Here is a 19848-nt window from a genome sequence, read left to right as displayed (position 1 = left end):
TGCTTCAGTATTACTGCAAAAATAATGGACAAATAACAACGTCTGACATTATTTAATTTGTTGTTTGATCACACATTAATTAAAGGCAAAAGAGTTCCTTTATTAAAACCTTGTCCATTTACATTTGTGAACACCAGAAATATGGGGATGACTTTACAAAGTTGCTCTGTTATGAAAAATTAACACTTTTGCCAGTGTTTGAGCATTTTGAGCCTTGTTAATATGCACGTTTGAGAGTCGTTCGACGTCCACGTGTATGTCTCGTCTCTGGTGTTAAGTGTACATTGAAATGTACATCCACTGCACATAAAGAAGAAACAAGTTTATTAATGCACCAAAACATATCTTTAACAAACAGCATGCGTTAAAATTGTGAAACATCCTGTCATTTTTCTGTGCCACGCTTGTTGCATCTGTCATTATGTTTGCAAAGACATTTTGTGTAACAATTAAATTACTGACGGATTCTAAATGGTTGGATTTCTTTTACCTCCAATTCATGAAGAGTCATGGTGTTTCCATCAGACAACTGTGTGAAGATTTCTGTTGGGAGTTTAAAAAAAATAAGTAAAGCTGCAATAATGAGAAACAATTAAGTCAGTAGTTAGGAATGTTCTGAATCATTTACAGACTCTCACCACTGCAGATAATTTAGTTTGACATGATACAAAAATGCAGTGGTTGTTAGGGGTGGGGAAAAAATTAATATTGTGGTATTTATTTCTATGTAAGGAGAATTAATTTTTAAAATATTGAATTCACGTCATTCAAATTTAGCTGGTTGTAGATGACAGGGAATAAAATGTAAAGCTGCTTTTTGTCAGCATGTGGCGGAATGTATTTGTTGTTGATGTAATCTGAGTATTACGCAACATTGCCTCCGCTTCAAGCAGACACAGGAAACAAGATTTCCCTGGAGATCAAATTGAGGGGTGAAAAATTTAAGAATGTGGCTGCTGCAGAGCATCATGTCTGCACTTGCAGAATCAGCGGCTGCTCTTAACTCTGCATCCAATTTATACACTGACGCATTGGAAGGCAGCAGTTTATGTCTTTAATGACCAAATATGCTCTGTGTTTCTACTGAAAAATATAATCCTCAAAAATATGCATTGTTTTTGAATATTTTTATTTAAGTAAGTCCCTTTGTCTGCTCCCTTGTTTTCACTCAGGGTCACTACAGCTGATCTGAAGTGGATCTGCATATTGATTTGGCACAAGTTTTATGCCCGATGCCATTCCTGATGCAACTCCACATTACATTGTGAAATGTGGCAGGGGCGGGGTTTGAACCACGAACCTTCCACACTGAAACCAAGTGCATACATGATATTCAAATCTTTGGAATATTTTTATTTGTTTTTACATTTGTTTAAGTTTAAATAGTTTTTTAATATTGTTTGGTATAATGTCTCTAGAAGTGTATTATTCTTTTTTGTGTACAGTGACCTAGTGTAGTGTAGTATATACGAGGGCTGTCAATAAAGTAACGGTCCTTTTTATTTTTTTCAAAAACTATATGGATTTCATTCATATGTTTTTACGTCAGACATGCTTGAACCCTCGTGCGCATGCGTGAGTTTTTCCACGCCTGTCGGTGACGTCATTCGCCTGTGAGCACTCCTTGTGGGAGGAGTCGTCCAGCCCCTCGTCGGAATTCCTTTGTCTGAGAAGTTGCTGAGAGACTGGCGCATTGTTTGATCAAAATTTTTTCTAAACCTGTGAGACACATCGAAGTGGACACGGTTCGAAAAATTAAGCTGGTTTTCAGTGAAAATTTTAACGGCTGATGAGAGATTTTGAGGTGATACTGTCACTTTAAGGACTTCCCACGGTGCGAGACGTCGCGCAGCGCTCTCAGCCGCCGTCGTCAGCCTGTTCAAGCTGAAAACCTCCACATTTCAGGCTCTATTGATCCAGGACGTCGTGAGAGAACAGAGAAGTTTCAGAAGAAGTCGGTTTCAGCATTTTATCCGGATATTCCACTGTTAAGGGAGATTTTTTTAATGAAAGACGTGCGGACGGGTCCGCGCGTCGGCTCACGCGACGCTCTGCCACAGGAAAAACACCTCTGTTGAAAGCCTTAAGGACAAGTTGGAACATGTCCTGCTGTTAAACAATTTCTCATATACTCACTCCACTGAAAGCCATCAAAAGCCGCCTGGATTTTACAAATGGTTATCAACACGGAGGTGTTTTTCCTGTGCCGCCGCACCGCGTCGGCTGCGTCCCGACGCGCGGAACCGTCCGCACGTCTTTCATTAAAAAAATCTCCTTTAACAGTGGAATATCCGGATAAAATGCTGAAACCGACTTCTTCTGAAACTTCTCTGTTCTCTCACGACGTCCTGGATCAATAGAGCCTGAAATGTGGAGGCTTTCAGCTTGAACAGGCTGACGACGGCGGCTGAGAGCGCTGAGCGACGTCTCGCACCGTGGGAAGTCCTTAAAGTGACAGTATCACCTCAAAATCTCTCATCAGCCGTTAAAATTTTCACTGAAAACCAGCTTAATTTTTCGAACCGTGTCCACTTCGATGTGTCTCACAGGTTTAGAAAAAATTTTGATCAAACAAAGCGCCAGTCTCTCAGCAACTTCTCAGACAAAGGAATTCCGACGAGGGGCTGGACGACTCCTCCCACAAGGAGTGCTCACAGGCGAATGACGTCACCGACAGGCATGGAAAAACTCACGCATGCGCACGAGGGTTCAAGCATGTCTGACGTAAAAACATATGAATGAAATCCATATAGTTTTTGAAAAAAATAAAAGGACCGTTGCTTTATTGACAGACCTCGTATACATAGTAAAATTATATAATATCAAATTGCAAAACTTGTGAAGTCGCATTTCTGAAGAATTGCGATATATACAGTATATTGAATCGGTACAGAAGTATCGTGATATATATTGTATCAGGAAACACGTATGTCCCTCACTGTTCTAAAATATGTGGAATGGCTCTATTTGATTTCACTCTCCATGAAATAAATGACATAACACTTGGAATCTGTCCTACAGTTTTACAATTGAGAGACCACACAGCTGAACTACTGTAACTTCACTTTTAGAAACTAGTTTTGAGCAGTAAGAGCTGTTTTTAAAGAAAATTCATTCTGATTGTGGGAAAAAATGAATCAATCTGTCATCAATCAGTCATTATAAATTTCAAATAGTGAGGAGCTGTGCATCAAAATGAACTGTGATAATGAATTTATTTATTTAACATATGGTGTATTCTAAGACTGTATATTTACAATTAAATTTCCTCCACAAATAAACTAAAACTTTCTCTGCTACGTTATACAACAACTGCTTTTCTGTTGCTGAAAAGAATGCCCAACACAGTCTGAGACCAATTTAAATATAATACAATATTAAATTATAAAATTTCAAGTTTAATTTATTTCCGTGTCATGAGAATCTTTCATTTTGGATTGTAAATTTTAAAACGCAGAGGACCAAAATGATACAATGAGTTGAAAAGACCACAATCCCAATAATAGCTTTATGTTCTGGATTATCATCGTCAGATTAAGCTCGACTCACTGGACATGCACTCGAATCGGAGGATGAGGCTGATGAAGCTCTCCAGGGTCAAGTGACCACAGGAAGTGCCATACTGCACAGCCATCAAACTCAGCATGTCGTCGCTCACGCTCAGTCCTGAGCAAAGTACACAGAAGATAAGAAGTAATGTGAGGGTTACGTTTACGGTCAAGATGTTTCAAAGCCAAAAACGTTTTGCATCAATCCGCACCGATACCTTAAGCGAGCAAGATTTAACATCAGTACAGCGAAACCTACCGAAGCAGATCTTAACAATCGTATATCTGTTCGCAAAAGAGCAATTTCAGGATGACGCACTCACTTTTATGGCTAAGATACTGATACGTAACGCTAATATTTGGCTAAATTAGATGCTGCCGGACTGATGTCTACCTCGAAGGACGACCACATAATCACCTTGATACATACATTTAGACATTTAAATGTATGTTTTTAACCTTTCCAAAAGCAAAGATAGGTAAAAATAAGTGAGACGGTTTCCATTCTCAATTTTGAAAAATCCACAAAGGGGATTTTCGAAGACTTGAGTCGGACTTTAGCGCCTCATGGCCTATGGACTGAGTATCTTGTCCGAGGACACAGGCGGGTAGCGTGACCAGGAATAATCACCTTCTTTTTCTTTAACTCGTTCTTTATTCATTTTTCAGTTTACAATGGTTTACAATGCAGAACAGGAAAATAAAATGAACAGTCCCACCGGATCATGTTGTGTAAATCCCCAATCATTTCTATTCAGCGTGAACCCTCTGGAACTCCTGTCATTTGTTCCAAGTCTCTCTCGTGGTGACTGTCAACCCGTCACCGCCCCAGGTGTGTAGTCAACTTGCCATTCTACCAACTCGCCCACTCCCAAGTTGTCTCTTTTTTAAATCTTTTTTTTTATGCCTCTATGTTGGTTAGTTTTGACTAACGGGCCCATTCCTCCACTTCTGCCCATTCCGCAACTTGTTCCATGCGGGTCTCCGCTTCGCTAACTCGCTCCAACAGTCTTTGCATTTCCGTGTTAATGATGTCAAGGTTAAAGTTGATTTCTTGGCCCAGGTGGTTAATTTCTTGTCGCAGGCTTTCATTTTCCCTTTGAGGTCCATTTTTAACTCTGTTATTATTTCTCCGGGTTGGTAGGGGCTTCTTACGTTGCTGCTAGCTTGATCCGGCTCGGAATTATTTGCTTTCGCTACCGAAAGTTTTTTTTTGTTTTTTTTTTAGTTTACAGCATTTTCTCCTCTCTTCTGTGGCTTTCAGTGTTTTTTTTTCTCCCACCCATTTACCCCCTTCACTCAGAAGACAAGGAGTTATTTGGTTGTATAACTAGAGCAGGTTCACCATGTGTATAACTACTCCATCAGCCAAACTGGAAGTCCAGAATGATCATCTTGATGGTCTACCTGAAGCCATGAACACGTTCCTCAGCTCACTCAGGGACAGTGTTCCCCTTTTTGAAACATCAGTGCGGGAGAAAATGTCCTGTTGAAGAGAAGACCGTCATTGATCCAGGACAAAGATGCACACACCAGAACCCAGAAAATCTGATCTACACACAGTTGTTTCAGAATGAAGTTTTTTTAGTGATGTGTAAATCATTTTACCTTGTATGTTTCAATCTTCTTCCACAGACGGACACATTCGGAACTGTTCAGTTTGCCAGTGATGGATGTCTTTGTTAAAGTTATCAAACTTGTTGCACGTCTCATCCTGTTTTCAATCCCACAAACTGGCTGGCATAGTGTCATTGATTTGATCTGCATTATAGAAACTTTATGTTCTGTATATACACCAAGGCTGTTTCCCATTCAGTCAACATGGATCAGTTATTCATCTTTTGTGTGTGTTTGTGGGGGGAGGTGGGGTTGATTTTTGTCTCCATCAGTCACCCATTCATGATTTGATTTGAACAACTGTGAATTTGATTTTTGCTATAAAAACCTTTTTACATTTGAAGGTGCTTTTTTGTATAATGCTCATGGTGTTTCATATCAAGATGTTCATAACAATCTCATCTTTGAGAATATATTACATAGTTTAACCCTAAAATCAAACCTAATCTGAATGGTAACCCTACTCTCAACCCAAACCATAATCTCAAAAACAAATGAATCACAATTTTAGCCCTAACCACAACCATAATCCAAACCCCAAACCCAATCTCAACCCTAACCCTAATATCAACTCAATTGCTATTCCTAAACATAATCTCAAAACTCTAAAACCTAACCCTAGGGTTAGGCTTGATTTTAAGATTATGTTTAGGGTTAAGTTTGTGATTAAGGTTAAGATTGAGATTAGGTTTAGGTGTGAAATTAGATATTGGATTGAAGTTAGGTTTAGGGTTAGTGATTATACATTGTTTTAAAATCTTTTTAAAATATAACGTTACTTTTCTCACCTAAAGAAAACAGTTCATAACGAAAAGTGTATTTCCACAAAAGATTTGAAGAATTTTTGAAAAACACATTTAAGTTTTTCTTTCACATTTAGAACCAAATTATTTGTCAACACAGAATTCTATAAAAATATGTGTCACATATTCTGCAAGCCGATATTGCTGTGAACATTTTGATATGCAACACATGGGCATTATCATCAAGGGGAATTACTGAAAGTATGGTAAAACTTAGATAATAATAATAACAATAATTCATTGTGAAGATCACAAGCAGAAAAGCATACGTCCATCAGTGCAACAAAACTGCGACAAGCATCAAGGCTAAAGCCTCCATATTTCAGGTCTCCTAGGTCAAAAAAAATGTAGGCATTATACATAATATGATCATTATTGTTCATTTGTCAAGAATGTTAGATTTCCACACCTTGAAAAATCTTTTGATTTAAAATTTCCTGGAGCTGCTCAGCATCCACTTCTTCATACTGGAAACAAAAAATAAATATATATATATATATATATATATATATATATATGCACATACATAAATGTTAGAAACTGACCATATGAGTTGTAAAATGAGAAACACTGTTGAAAACACAGCTGAATTCAAAGCTCTAAAACTATTTATATGTAAACTAAGACCTATTTATCTCAAATATTTTTTCACAAATCTGTCTAAATCTGTGTTAGTGAGCACTTCTCCTTTGCCGAGATAATCCGTCCCACCTCACAAGGTGTGGCATATCAACATGCTGATAATACAGCATTATTGCCCAGGTGTGCCTTAGGCTGGCCACAATAAAAGGCCACTCTGAAATGTTCACTTTTATCACACAGCACAATGCCACAGATGCCACAAGTTTTGAGGGAGCATACAGTTAGCATGCTGCCTGCAGGAATGTACACCCGAGCTGTTGCCCCTGAACTGAATGTTCATTACTCCACCATAAGCTGTCTCCAAAGGTGTTTCGGAGATTTTGGCAGTACATCCAGCCGGCCTCACAACCACAGACCATGTGTAACCACACCAAATCAGCACCTCCACATCCAGCATGTTCACTTCCAAGATCATCTGAGACCATCCATCCGGACGACTGCTGCAACAATCGGTTTGCAGAACCAAAGAATTTTTGCAGAAACTGTCTCAGGGAAGCTCATCTGCATGCTCGTTGTTTTCATCGGGGTCTCGACCCGACTACAGTTCGTCCTCATAATTGGCTTGAGCAGGAAAATACTTGCATTTGATGGCTTCTGGCTGCTGATCAACTCTATGTGAAGGAGATGTGTTGCACTGCGTGAGGAAAAAGGGTCACACCAGAACACTGACTGGTTTTCTGACTACCCCCCCCCCACAGACCCCCAATAAAGCAAAACGCATGAAAAATGGGAGCAAAAACAAAAGTGTTGCTTCTACATTTTTATTCAGTGTAGAAGACCTGTTGAAGAAGAAAGGAAGCTGTTCGACTTGAAAGGATGGAGAGGAAATATGCCAGAACCAGAGGCTTGAGAAGAAACATTATTAGATTTGCTGAACAGATGGATAAAGTCCATTTTATTTTGATTTTGATCCAAAACATGTTTGGGATCCAGGATCCAGAAGATGTTTTAAGCAACATGTGGCCTTGGTGGAGGTGTGTGTTCTCCAAGCGCCCCCTAGTTTCACACTTCGATTGGGACGGTGTGTGTGTGTGTGTGTGTGTGTGTGTGTGTGTGTGTGTGTGTGTGTGTGTGTGTGTGTGTGTGTGTGTGTGTGTGTGTGTGTGTGTGTGTGTGTGTGTGTGTGTGTGTGTGTGTGTGGCGGGGGATTTAATTTAATACTAATTTTTTTTGTTGTTAAATGGAAGAATCGATTGAAATTCTGCTCACAAACAAATCAGTCAAAAATGTCACAAAAAATTTTGATTTAAAAATGTTTTCATGCATCTCTGCTTATGACAAAACCAAATGTTTGTTTACATATGATAAATTACCCCAAATTCCCAGTTCATTTCTGTAAATTCCAAATAATACCCATAAATTCTCAAATATTCCCATTCATTCCCATTGAAAGATTCCAAATCCTGCAGATAGGGTGTACACAATTTTAACAAGGTGAAGTAATACTATAACATTCAGTGCAGTCAGTGCAGTTACACTTAAATATGTTTACACAATAATAAAACGATTATTACCTTGTCTGAGTATTGTCGAAACAAGACTCTCCTACTGTCATCTTGCCCATCGTGCATTTTTTCCGCCTACAAAACAAATGTTAAGATCTGACAGTGTCAAATTAAATGAAATAGTTCATAAAATTCAATCAAAAAAATCAATAATAATTTACATTTAAATCCACTGTTTTAATTCTTGTGTACTTTTTATCTTCTGTGTCCTTGTGGCTCTGGATGCCGGAATGTTCACTAGGATCACTGGAAAGATGAAAGGCAGTGAGTGCACAAACACTGTGCTTGGAGTTCTAAGCGTGTTTCCTAACGAGTACTAGATCCACACGTGTATCTTCACAAACAGGTGCAGGTTTTCTCAGAAGCAGTGGGTTTGGAGCTTTAACATACTGGACATGAGTCTCTGCCTTGGAGAGGATGGTCAGGATGAAGGAGGCCGTCTCGTTGGGTTTGAAAGTGGACGGAACAACCAGGTATTCCCCAGGCTCCAGTGTGAAGAACCCCATCACCTCACGTGCATTCGTTTTGGCAATGGGCGTGAAACTGCTGAAGAAGGTGTCAGGGAACTTCCCTTTGTGAGCTTTGTACTGTCAAAATAAAATGAATTTTTAATTTCTGTGCAATTTATTTCTCTGCACAATCTGTAGAAAGAAAAGAAAACTTTCTTACTTCTTGTGGAATCTTGAAGAGTTCGGATTATATCAAAAAAGCAAAAAATATCAGTCAAACAAATTAGTGCAAAATTTAATTTGAAATAATTAATCATGCAGTCAAAATAAACAGCAGGTGGATGGGTCATGTGACATGCTGCAGGTACGGACACACACACACACACACACACGTGTGTTTTCATGACATATCAGAACGTATGACAGAAATGTGAAAAATAGGAACATGCCTTTCCCAAGGTCCTAGAGGCCTGGGAATCAAACTCACTCTGCTTACAGGAATATGTCCATCTGTTGAGTTCTTGGCTCAGGCTATCTTCTGGTCAAACCTGATTTTTATGCTACATATGGGGACATTGTCAGGTTTGTGCGACTCATGAGTACAATAACATCACACAGAAAGTGTCTGAAAAGTTTAAGTTCCAAAACTGGCCACTAGGCGGTAAAATTGAAGATGGGTAAAAACAACAAACACACACATTTTCCAGTAACTGTCTGGGAGCATACTTGGGGGGTGTCTAGAATGCTTTAGAGTGCTCGGAAAAATGAGGACTTGGAAAATGTCCTTGTTTTTCTGATATTGAAGGTGTGTTATAAAAATGTCCTGAATTGTCATGAAAACAAGTATATATGCACACACACACACACACACACACATTCATTCACAAATGTAAATTGGTAAAAGCTATAAAGTTCTAATAATGCAAATCTTCAGGATTAGCATTAACATTCCAAAAATGACACAGTACATTATTACTTATTTAATTATTTTTAATTGTGACTTTGCACATGCATGTGGTCATGTTTACCTCGTACACAGAGAATCCGATGTGCAGGTTTTTGACGAGGCGTCTGTTTCTCTTGTCAGGTTTTTGCATGAGAGATATCAGCATGTTTTGACTTCCCTGTTCCTTGGCACATTCACTCAGCAACTTCTCAATCTTGACCCGGTACTGTGGATTGGTCCAGAAACTTTCTGTAATAAAGTGACAACTATAGTGAAGATTGGCGGGGAAAATGGACTTCAGATTTCACGTCTGAAACAAAATGTAACGGGTTCCATCTTGGCCTGTTTCAAACTTCTCCGCCCAGTTTCAAAAATTTGTTTAGTAGTTCTGAGATATTTTGGTGACAGACTAAACCACAGGAAGACGAAATTGGTTCAAATTCCAAAATAAGCAAGTAGATTTTGTTCTCTTTAAAATTCTATCAATTTAGAACGTGCGTTTTTGTTTAAACTACAATGATTGTGATTGTGTGTGGCCTTGCAAACAAAGAGTAGAAAAGTGGAAATCTGTTCTTTCTGTTGAGAACTACACTGGGTCGATATTTAATGTTCTGACGTTACCACTGTAATTTATGCATCCTCCAGCAGTGAGTCCTGCAACCCATCGGCCTTCGTTGAAGGTGGCCTTCCGGTGGCAAGACGAGTTCCCGTCCAGAAAGTCAGGACACAGAGAGCAGATATCAAGATCGTCAAAGAACCGACAAAAGTCTTCTACAGTCATCCTGTGGACGTCGGAGGTAACTTTATGCATCATTTAAGCTGAACGTGATGTGGAAATAATAAGGCTGAAAGGCAAAAAAAAAAATTTAATTACCAGAACTCTCCATTGTCAGCCACTGACAGGCACATTTCACGATCTTCAGGACTCACAGTTTGCCACAAAGGTGATCTGAGGAGACAGAGGAAACATCTCATCTTACGAATGACATTTGTTCTCCTTTTAATGTTTCTGTGTAGGCTCTCAGTTGTCCAGGTGGTTTCCATAGTAGAGAAGCTTAAATCTTCGACTGGACTGGGTTGCTTGATGTGAGGATGTTTCGCTTCAAATCGCAGAAGCTTCCTCAGCTAAAATTCTTGCTCTGGTAGTCTGACTTCTGTCTTGACTCTTGTAGAGAAGAATAAACAGAAGCCACAAAAACTGGAGTTTTAAACCTAACCAGACCCCTCCTACCGAGAGGCAGACTGCTATAGGCTAGTGACTAAACAATAGCTCTAATTAGCATCTATTGTGCTCTAGTTAGCACCCTCCTAATGACAGGGCAGCTGTCCCTCCTAATGATGGGACAGACCCTCTCCTGATGGCTCCCTTGATGACTCTCCTGATGACGTGAATGACTCATTACCATGAACAAAAGACTGAAACTGCTTTGACTTAAGTACCCCATTGTAAACAGGGGACAAAGCATGTCTCAGACCCCCTCCCCGGTTAAGGCTGGGTTTCAACTGTTTCACATAGAATGCCTCCTTGACCCCTCTCTCAAACCATTTCTTCACTCTGGCTAAGATTTTAACTTCCTTGTCCTCAAACGTGTGGTTAGTGTCTTTAAGGTGGAGATGAACTGCAGAATGAGGTCCACTGGCGCCCTCTCTGCGGTGCTGGTATAGCCTTTTGTGTAAAGGTTGCTTAGTTTCACCTATGTAGTGTTCGTTACAGTTTTCCTGACATCTGATAGAATACACTACATTTCTCTGTTTGTAACTAGGTATCCTGTCCTTAGGGTGAACTAATTTCTGTCTCAAGTTGTTAACCGGTTTAAAGTAAACTGGGATTTTGTGCTGTCTGAAGATCCTCTGTAGTTTTTCCCCTACTCCTGCTAAATAAGGGAGAGACACTCCTCTTCTTCTTGTCTCCGTCTCCTGTCTGTCTGGTCTCTTTGTTCTCTGGGACTTCTGCACTTTGTCCAGGGACCATCGTGGGTACCCACATACTGTCAGGGCTTTCCGGACAAGTTGTTGTTCTTTAGCCCTTCCCTCTGCAGTTGTGGGCACCTGTAGGGCTCTGTGTTGAAGAGTCCTGATCACCCCGAGCTTGTGTTCAAGGGGGTGGTTAGAGCCAAAGAGCAGATATTTTTCAGTGTGAGTGGGTTTTCTGTAAACCCCTCTCTGGAGCTGCCTGTTCTCTCCAATCGTAACATCACAGTCCAAGAAGAATAAATGGTTGTTTCTGGCATCCTCATGTGTGAACTTGATATTGGAGTCCACCGAGTTGATGTGTTCTGTAAAGTCCTCAACCTCCTGTTGCTTGATTTTAACCCATGGATCCACAGATTGGATCCAGCCTTGACGTCTTTCACGGGCATCCCTCCCAGTCACTGGTTCAGATATGTCGATGACACATGGGTTAAAATCAAGCATCCATACCACCTGTGAGTTAATGTTTATCAGCTGCATTGAGATCAGCTGAATGATATCCTGTGAAGTGGTGAAGTAGGGTATTGTTTTCATCGGTATGTGTGTCTGTGATAACTCAAATACAACTGAATGAATCAGATTTGGTGGGAATATTACTTGGATACATATCTGGATGTCTACTTCTTGAGGGATGTGGCATGTGTAACTGGTCATCGGAAAACACTTTACGCTATCCATACCTCTCCCACCTAACATCAGCAAAAAAAAACCTCAGGAACCATCACTACACGATGCCCAAACAACCAGCCTGCAACTGATTGTAGCGCATCTGATGAAGCTCCTTACATTATTTCTCTGAGATATTCTGCAGATTAAATCCAGTGGGTTTTCAAACGCAGGTGAACCTGGCTTGTTTGGTCTTGTCTTGTGCCACTGAAAAAAAAAACACAAAACAAGTTTGGGAGTGGTGAAGGAGATGGAAACAGAGGAACTGCTTCAGTGAACCCCAGCAGGAGCAACGGACAGACAAAAGGAGGGGTGGTGAAGGTTCTTTTAAATACTTAAACACATATATGTCAATAATAGTTGCAAAGGCGTAATTATTGGCATTCAAAATTCAAATCACACTGCCCATGAGTCTTATTGTACTTGAAGATATTAAAGATATACTCAGATTTTAACAGGTGTTGTTGTACCAGGTCAGTGTGTGAGGCGACAGACAAGCCACTGTCAATCTTTGTGCCCAGGTACTTGAAGTACCCGCTCCACTGCCTGCCCATGTTAAAGCAGAATGCAACAAGTAACATCTACAATCTTCCAGGAATTTGATCTACAGATCATTCTTATTCTGGAACCAACCTCTGGCAAAATAATTACAAGTTAACTGTTGTTCAACATTTCAAGACGTGATGGTTGATAATCTAAAAAGACATTAGTTGCAGCTTTTGCATTATTGTTCATCTCGTGCAGCATATATTTTTTTCTAACCACATGTGCATGAAGTCAACAGAAGACATATAACACATGTATAACTACTTACCCCCTGAGGTGTTCCACACCCCATCAGTGACCTGGATTTTCCAGCTCTGTACATGAGCTCCCACAGGTTTTTAGGAGGGTCTGCCAGCTGGATACACATGTGCACGCCACCAGTGAAATCCACCAACGCCTCCGCAGGAGTGCCAGCATTCATGTCTGAATAGGAGCCGCACACCCTGACACAAAGAGGATTAGCTTTTCCCCATCGTCTGAGTTCCGACAGTTACAAAACATGCACGATGACAGGTTTTCTTACTTGGCGTAGGCTTTCTCCACTAAAGAAGGCCAGAACTCATTTGGGGTTCTCGAGTGAACAAAGATGAGTTTTCCATTGATTGTTGGTAACATATCATCAATGACAACATCCACCCACCGTCCAAACCACCAAAACTGATAGGAGAGAACACAAGAGTTGGCAACGCAAAATCATTTCAGACTGTGATTAACACTGATGACTGAAAGCAAAAAGTGCTATAATAACACTTATTAACTTTATTTATATAGAACATTTTAGTACCAAGTTGTAATTCAAAGTGCTTTAACATGTACAGTTACACATAATGAAAATAATATACGTAATGTAGACAAACACAGTACAAAAACGTAAAACCCCCTGTAACCATAAAACCTAAAATGTAAGTTCAGTACATGACGGTGAAATACATACAAAACAAAAATGTTCTACTCATAACTTGTATGTTATGGAGAACATACAAGTGTACATTTAAAACAATTGACAGATTCAGAATGCCTATCCCAACTGACCAAGACAACAGTACAGTAAAGCCCAATTTACGATATTCCGTAATCCACAACTCCATAGTCACAAAGAGCCCTATGCGTTATTGCAAACTCCCTCCGTGCCCCTCCTGTAACCTGATGTGCACCTCCCAAAAATTATAACTACACGTCGAGACGATGGACATTGCACGGGCTGTGATTGGTCCAATTACTACAACTACATTCCCGAATCTCACTTTTCCGGTTTCACAATCAACAGCTTCATAGACTTCCATAGACATCATGGTATAGTAGGCCAGTCTTTGCAAAAAAAAAAAAAAAACAGCACTCCCCCAACTGTTCTGGTGGTGAATTGCATTACGACACCCACCAACACATTAATCCTGATGGAGAACTTTGAAGGGTTTCTGACTGCATCGAAGCGATTGAGTAGCCACAGAATTACAGAGTAGTAGAAACGTAAAAGCCCTCTGGCCCAAAATCATCTTCTTTACTTGAGGCACACGCGCACAGCAATCCTGCACTCTGAGAATGCAGAGTACAGGGCGGCATATAAGGTTTTGCGAGATCTACTAAGAAGGACGGTGCATTTTAATTTTAAATTTGATATAATTTATATAACTGAATTTATCATTTTTATATCATTTTTTATTATAAAATTTTGTAAATTAACAATAAAACCTTAAAATCGTATCTCACATGAACAGGGAGCCAATAAAGGGAGGCCAAATCCAAATATGGGCAAATGTCCTGATCCTGGTTTGAACTCTAGCAGCAGCAGCATTCTTAACCAGTTGAAGACCTCTAACAAAAGTGCAGGATGTGGAAGAAGTCCGTCTGTCCAGACCTTCAAACGTTGGAGAAATTTACCTTGAAGTGAAAGATCCCACAGTAGTCTTCATCAAAATCTTGCTGCAGTGGGATGACTTGAGAAAGGATGTGTTCCTGGAATGTCAGAGCTCCAACTGATGCAAGAAACCAGCATTTCCTTTTGGGGGGGGGTTAACACTTGCATAAATTTAACAACAACCTGGAAGCTGGTCCAGGCGCCACAGTTTCAAACAGACTTTTGATTAGATGAAAAGAGATTTCAGTGATGCTGACATTATCTCTGGATGATTGATACAGAAGGTTCAAGCAGATGAAACCATGAATAAGTCACACAGTGCACTCTCTGTATGGGTTCCATCTACGGACTTATCTCTGCTCCAATCCACTGCTGTCAGTGCTACAGTTCTCTGTTTGTCAGTGTGAATTAATGAATGAAGAATTCTCCTTACCCACAAACCCCTGGCCAAAATCAAACCTGGAAATTCCTTCAACGGTAAAACATGGATTCTGAACAATTTTCTGAAAGGAAGGAAATGACAAATTGTCGGAAATCGCTTAAATACGTATGCAGGTGACAAGATAATGCACATAATACGATATACAATGTTGAGCTCTGCCACGTTCACGCCCACTCACCCAGGGTCTCTTCCACACCACCTGGGCCAATGAGGTAGTATTGTTTCAGCTGGTCAAAGTCTTGGTTGAGGTACTTGTCCGCATGAGGGTTCCACGACTGCTCATCTTGTTCCGAATCTCCATGATGTTGAGACAAACACCTGGAGGAGGCATCGTGGTGGTGGCGTTTGGCCTCTGTTGAAAGAAAAGTTGATACTTATTAACAATTTGCAAGAGGTTCACAAAAAAAGACATACAAATACATTTTATAATTAATTCTGCTTTGTTTATGGCACAAGGTAACTGAAAAATGTTTAGTGTTAGGGTTAACCCTAACCCTAACACTAACCTCTTTTTCCAAGACCCCACAATAACCATCAAATTATTTATTTTATTCAAACATCCATCTCAAACAAAAATTAAATTCAATTTACCAAGCTATAAACCTTAAAAAGAAACTACAAATTTAAGATCAGTTTTCATGTTTTATTAGTGATTAATTTTGGTGTCTGTTTTTTCTGGGAATTGCAAGAAACTGATTTTATGAAAATTAAAAATTAAACAAACATGCAACACGGAATTACAAAGAAAACATTAAAATTATTGCTAAAACGATCAGTCAACAGAAAATTAAGTGCACATTATGGTAACTTGCATTTATTGAGAAAATTGCCTCTTAGGATTTCCTTTAAATTTTGTCCGAAGTGTTATATGGCTGGGGGGGCCTGGCTGCCGGTTTGTTTCTTTTTGTTTTCCTCCCAGGTGGCGTGCATTTGGGACTGAGTGGCTGTGTTGCTGAGGCTGTCAGGACCTCTCACCCTGATCACCTGCGACTCGTCAGGACTCACAGCTGAGGTGCATCTGGATGGATTGGAGCATGTTGGCATTTAAGACTGGAGTGCACAGTGTGTATTTGCCAGAGACTCGACCTTGTGACCAGACGGGTGAGATCGTCGTCTTGGGAGCCATCTCATCAGCAGCGGATGCTGAGAAACGTCCAGGTTTGATGCACGGTCTGTGAAAGAGGAGGGGGTGAGGTCTCACGCTCGTCAGCACACTTCCTGAGGTACGTTAGATGTTGTGACTAACAGTTATACAGTCAGTAAATGTGGTGTCCCTCACACCTTATTGTATTGAGCTGTTTGTTAGTCATGTATCAGCTTCCACTGCAGTGGAGTTTTGTGAACGGGATGTTCCATGCCTGCAGGTTGGAAGCTGATCAGCAATCAAGCCAGGAAGTGTTTGCTGTTTGTACACCTTTAAGTGTTCTGTGTGTAGAGTGTGGACTCACATAATGGTTCCTTCTTTCACAGACTCGGTTGTTGCGGCCACCTGGGGGGTGTCGGCGGGGTCCTTGGGTCCGAAACAGCTTCTGGCTCCGGACCGTTAGCGCTGCTGGGAGCGCACCACGCCAGACCGCACTTTTCTGTATTATCACTGTTATGTATTAAATTCAGTTAGCCTTTGTACCGTGCTCTGCTTATTTCATACTGGGTCCTTCAAACGCTGGTCGGTTCTCCGAGCTGCGTCCGACACATAACACGAAGGTCTTTTTCAATTCACTGAAAAAGTTGTTTTTTAAGTCTTTAAAACGGTTTGTTTTTTATTTTTGATAGAATATAGTGTACAAGGGAAACAAATCCATAATATTATACTTTTCAAAAATTCAAAATTTAATTTCTTATCTATTGTTTAATACGTATAATAGTTTTCTGCATTACGTATTTGCATGTTTTATTTATTGTGTTCACAACTCTTAGATGAGGTAACACTTAGATTGTCAAGTTGCTATGATCATGTTAAATCTCAAACGCTTGAAGATTCCACTTTGAGAAAATAACTGACACTTTTTGGGTATCATTAAAACAAAATAAACAAGAATCACGCAAGGGTACTCGGACAGACTCTTTTTACACTCTGACATCAGAATACGATTCAGTGTTAGCATTTTATCTACAAGTATTCAAATAACCCTTGTGCACATTTAATAAATTTACCATAAAGATAATCAACAGATTTATCAATTCTGAAAATATCTCTAGGCTTCATAAAAGTCTAGGAATGTAGCCTGTGTAAAATGCAGTGAGTGAATAAGTAGTTATTGAGGTAGCTAGAAAAAAAATACACCCATCTTCTAACATAACTAATAAATCCTGTAATCTTTTAACACCAAATATTAAAGGGCCCTATAATGAGAACAAACATTTAAATTTGGTTTACTTTAATATACCAGTTGATTCAAATAAATAAATAAAATCATTGTTTTGCCCGTTGTGTCTGCCACCACATGATGGATTAGAAGCAGGCGTGGTTGTCATTTCGGCACAGAAATGTACAAAATCTGAGAACAGTAACAAGTCTGTACAACCCTGCAGAAAGGGTTTTGTCTGAATCTATCTGAAGCAGGCACCTTCCTTCTCTCTTTCTCTTTCTCTGGTTTTGAAGTAAGCCTAGCTTTGGTTAGCCACCAAGACCACTGCGGCTTGTTAGATTCCTGTTTAATTTAGGCAAAACCTTGAAGGCAGACATCCATGTAGAGTTTACAGTCACCCTGCAGGTCTACAAGTGACACACTGAGCGTCTTTCTGTCTCTGAAGTTCTTTTCCTACAACAATCTGGATTATATCTGGATTAACAGACAACAACAAAGTGGCTCAACGTAATCAGGGCTACTGTTGTAATTAATCCACTTATTTTGACTCACATGAACTACAGTAGCAAATGCAGTAACGTAGTGTTCACACTGATACTTTAAAGTGCAGTGACGCTGTTTGAAATGAGATCCAAAGAGACTAACTCACCCTGAGTGTGCAGAGATTTAATGAGGCAGATCTGCAGGTAGCAGGATGTCATATGGACTCTTCTGCGCAGTAAAACCTGCAAAAAAGTTGGCTTAGAAAACTTCACCTTAAAGGGACACACCTTGTTGACATTTAGCTGTCAAATAATACCATGGGTTGCTGGCTGCATGTCATGGCATGTTTTTTATAGCAATGCATGTTCACGCTGTTTCAGCAGAAACAAACAAAAATACGACATTGTACTAAAATCTCAGAATTATGGATATGCAGGTTTGAATTGGGGTTGTACTTTGACAATGATTTCAGAGTTTGCTGGCTAAAACCAAACCTCAGCAGAGAAATAATAAAAACATCATTATTAAACCTGCTGATGAGGGATGTGCAGTGGTCATTCGGATACCGACAATTCCGATCGCTGTGGTAGAAAACATTATCCAGAATCTGCACATTAAAAAAAAAAATTATAGATGCAAAACAAAAAGCATTGTTACTAGAAAACTCAGAACCCAGAGCCAGACTATTCTACATGAAAATTCAGTAAGGTATATCTTATATATTTTATTCCAAATCTAAGGTGGAACTATGATAGTATACTAAGGTATATCTAAATATCTAAAAAGGAAGCGTAAAATAGAAGAGTAGAAAAGAGTAGAGTAGAGCCACTTAGGTGCCTGGTCTTGAGAACCAGGGATGGTAGGTTGAAAAGCTTTTTTATCCCATGGGAACTCTCCCTACCCACCCAAGCGGCTCAAGAAAAAAGTATATATAATAAATAATAACACATAAGAAAGATAAGACATCATATATATAACTATATTTAAATATTAAGGGTAATAAACAACATATACAATAAATATGGTACTATATAATATACAGGAGTAGGTATTAAAACCTAAATATTAATACAGGAGAACATTTGGTCATGGTCATGGTATTTTATTATAGAAACAGAAGCTATGATGTAATGTGTATTGTTATCTATCTAAAGTAACTCTGCTAACATACTATAGGAAAATAAAAAGCATAATCTATATCAAATGGAAACCTAAGAACTAAGGTACTATATATTGATATCTTTAAAAAGAACACATAAACTGATGAATCGTTAAAAATCCACACCATGTAAACCAAAAATACACAAGAACCCTGATAAGTGGGAGTAAACCTGATGAATTTCCATCAGGCAGCCGATCATCTCGGACTGTATGGTGAGACTTATCACACAGCGGCGCTTTGTGCATTTTTACCTGAATCCTCTTTCAGTTTTGCACTCAAGTTCCGTTAAAGACACATGTGACTTTGAGGAAAAGATTTAAAAACTCCACATCCCCACAGATACCATCCTATTTACTATGACAGCCTACATACAAATATTAACATTAAAGAAAACAGATAAGGTTTTAAAAACATCTTTCAAAAAACACCCAAACAAAAAAGACCCGACAAAGAACTCCTACAACTACTGGAAATAAACTCGACCAGGAATGATTTTGAATTCTAATGCAATTACATTTCTTCCGTAAATCTGATTGGTTAATCGTGTGAGATTTCACAAGATATCGCGTGGACGGTGGCAAAATATTCGACTGTTTCACATTTGATGTATTACTCTGTGCCCTGACCGCTTCGTTACGCAGGTGTCAATAATGATGCTGTCAGGTGACAGCGATAGAAACTAGCGACGATAATGCTGATAAAAAGTGGATTTAATAGATTTAACTGGATTGATTGACAGATTTACTGTGGATTTAACTCAATGCAGCTGATGAGATGGAGAAATCTGTGGGTCTGCTCACAGAATTTCCAGTTTGGCATGACCACGCTGTTGATACAGTAAGCTTTGACAAGCCAACCACACCCTTTTGGCGACCGAATTGCTTACAGAAAAATAAACTGTAAA

The 19848-nt window shown here is 39.5% G+C and overlaps 2 protein-coding genes across 2 annotated transcripts in view; one reads left to right on the top strand and one right to left on the bottom strand.

The window, feature by feature from the left end:
• Positions 1 to 211: 211 nt before the first annotated feature.
• Positions 212 to 15431, bottom strand: zgc:136872 (uncharacterized protein LOC678524 homolog). The gene is given in 22 exon segments (XM_034195124.1): positions 212 to 300; positions 491 to 543; positions 3550 to 3666; positions 4956 to 5034; positions 5157 to 5225; positions 6238 to 6299; positions 6378 to 6435; positions 8125 to 8190; positions 8277 to 8361; positions 8506 to 8702; positions 8785 to 8796; positions 9593 to 9759; positions 10132 to 10292; positions 10385 to 10459; positions 12327 to 12354; positions 12907 to 13136; positions 13217 to 13350; positions 14572 to 14690; positions 14982 to 15051; positions 15169 to 15190; positions 15192 to 15255; positions 15258 to 15431. Coding segments are annotated over 22 exon segments (2040 nt in total). The 5' UTR covers positions 15403 to 15431; the 3' UTR covers positions 212 to 273.
• LOC117532159 (rho GTPase-activating protein 5-like) overlaps positions 10026 to 19848 on the top strand; it is a 37881-nt gene continuing 28058 nt past the window's right edge. The window contains 1 exon segment of the mRNA XM_034195453.1: positions 10026 to 10307. The gene's annotated coding sequence lies outside the window, so the exon portion shown is untranslated.

This window comes from Thalassophryne amazonica, chromosome 19 (genome assembly GCF_902500255.1).
Source record: "Thalassophryne amazonica chromosome 19, fThaAma1.1, whole genome shotgun sequence".
Lineage (NCBI taxonomy): Eukaryota > Metazoa > Chordata > Actinopteri > Batrachoidiformes > Batrachoididae > Thalassophryne > Thalassophryne amazonica.
Note: the sequence above shows the minus strand (reverse complement) of the source record. Positions and strands in the feature narration are given on the sequence as shown.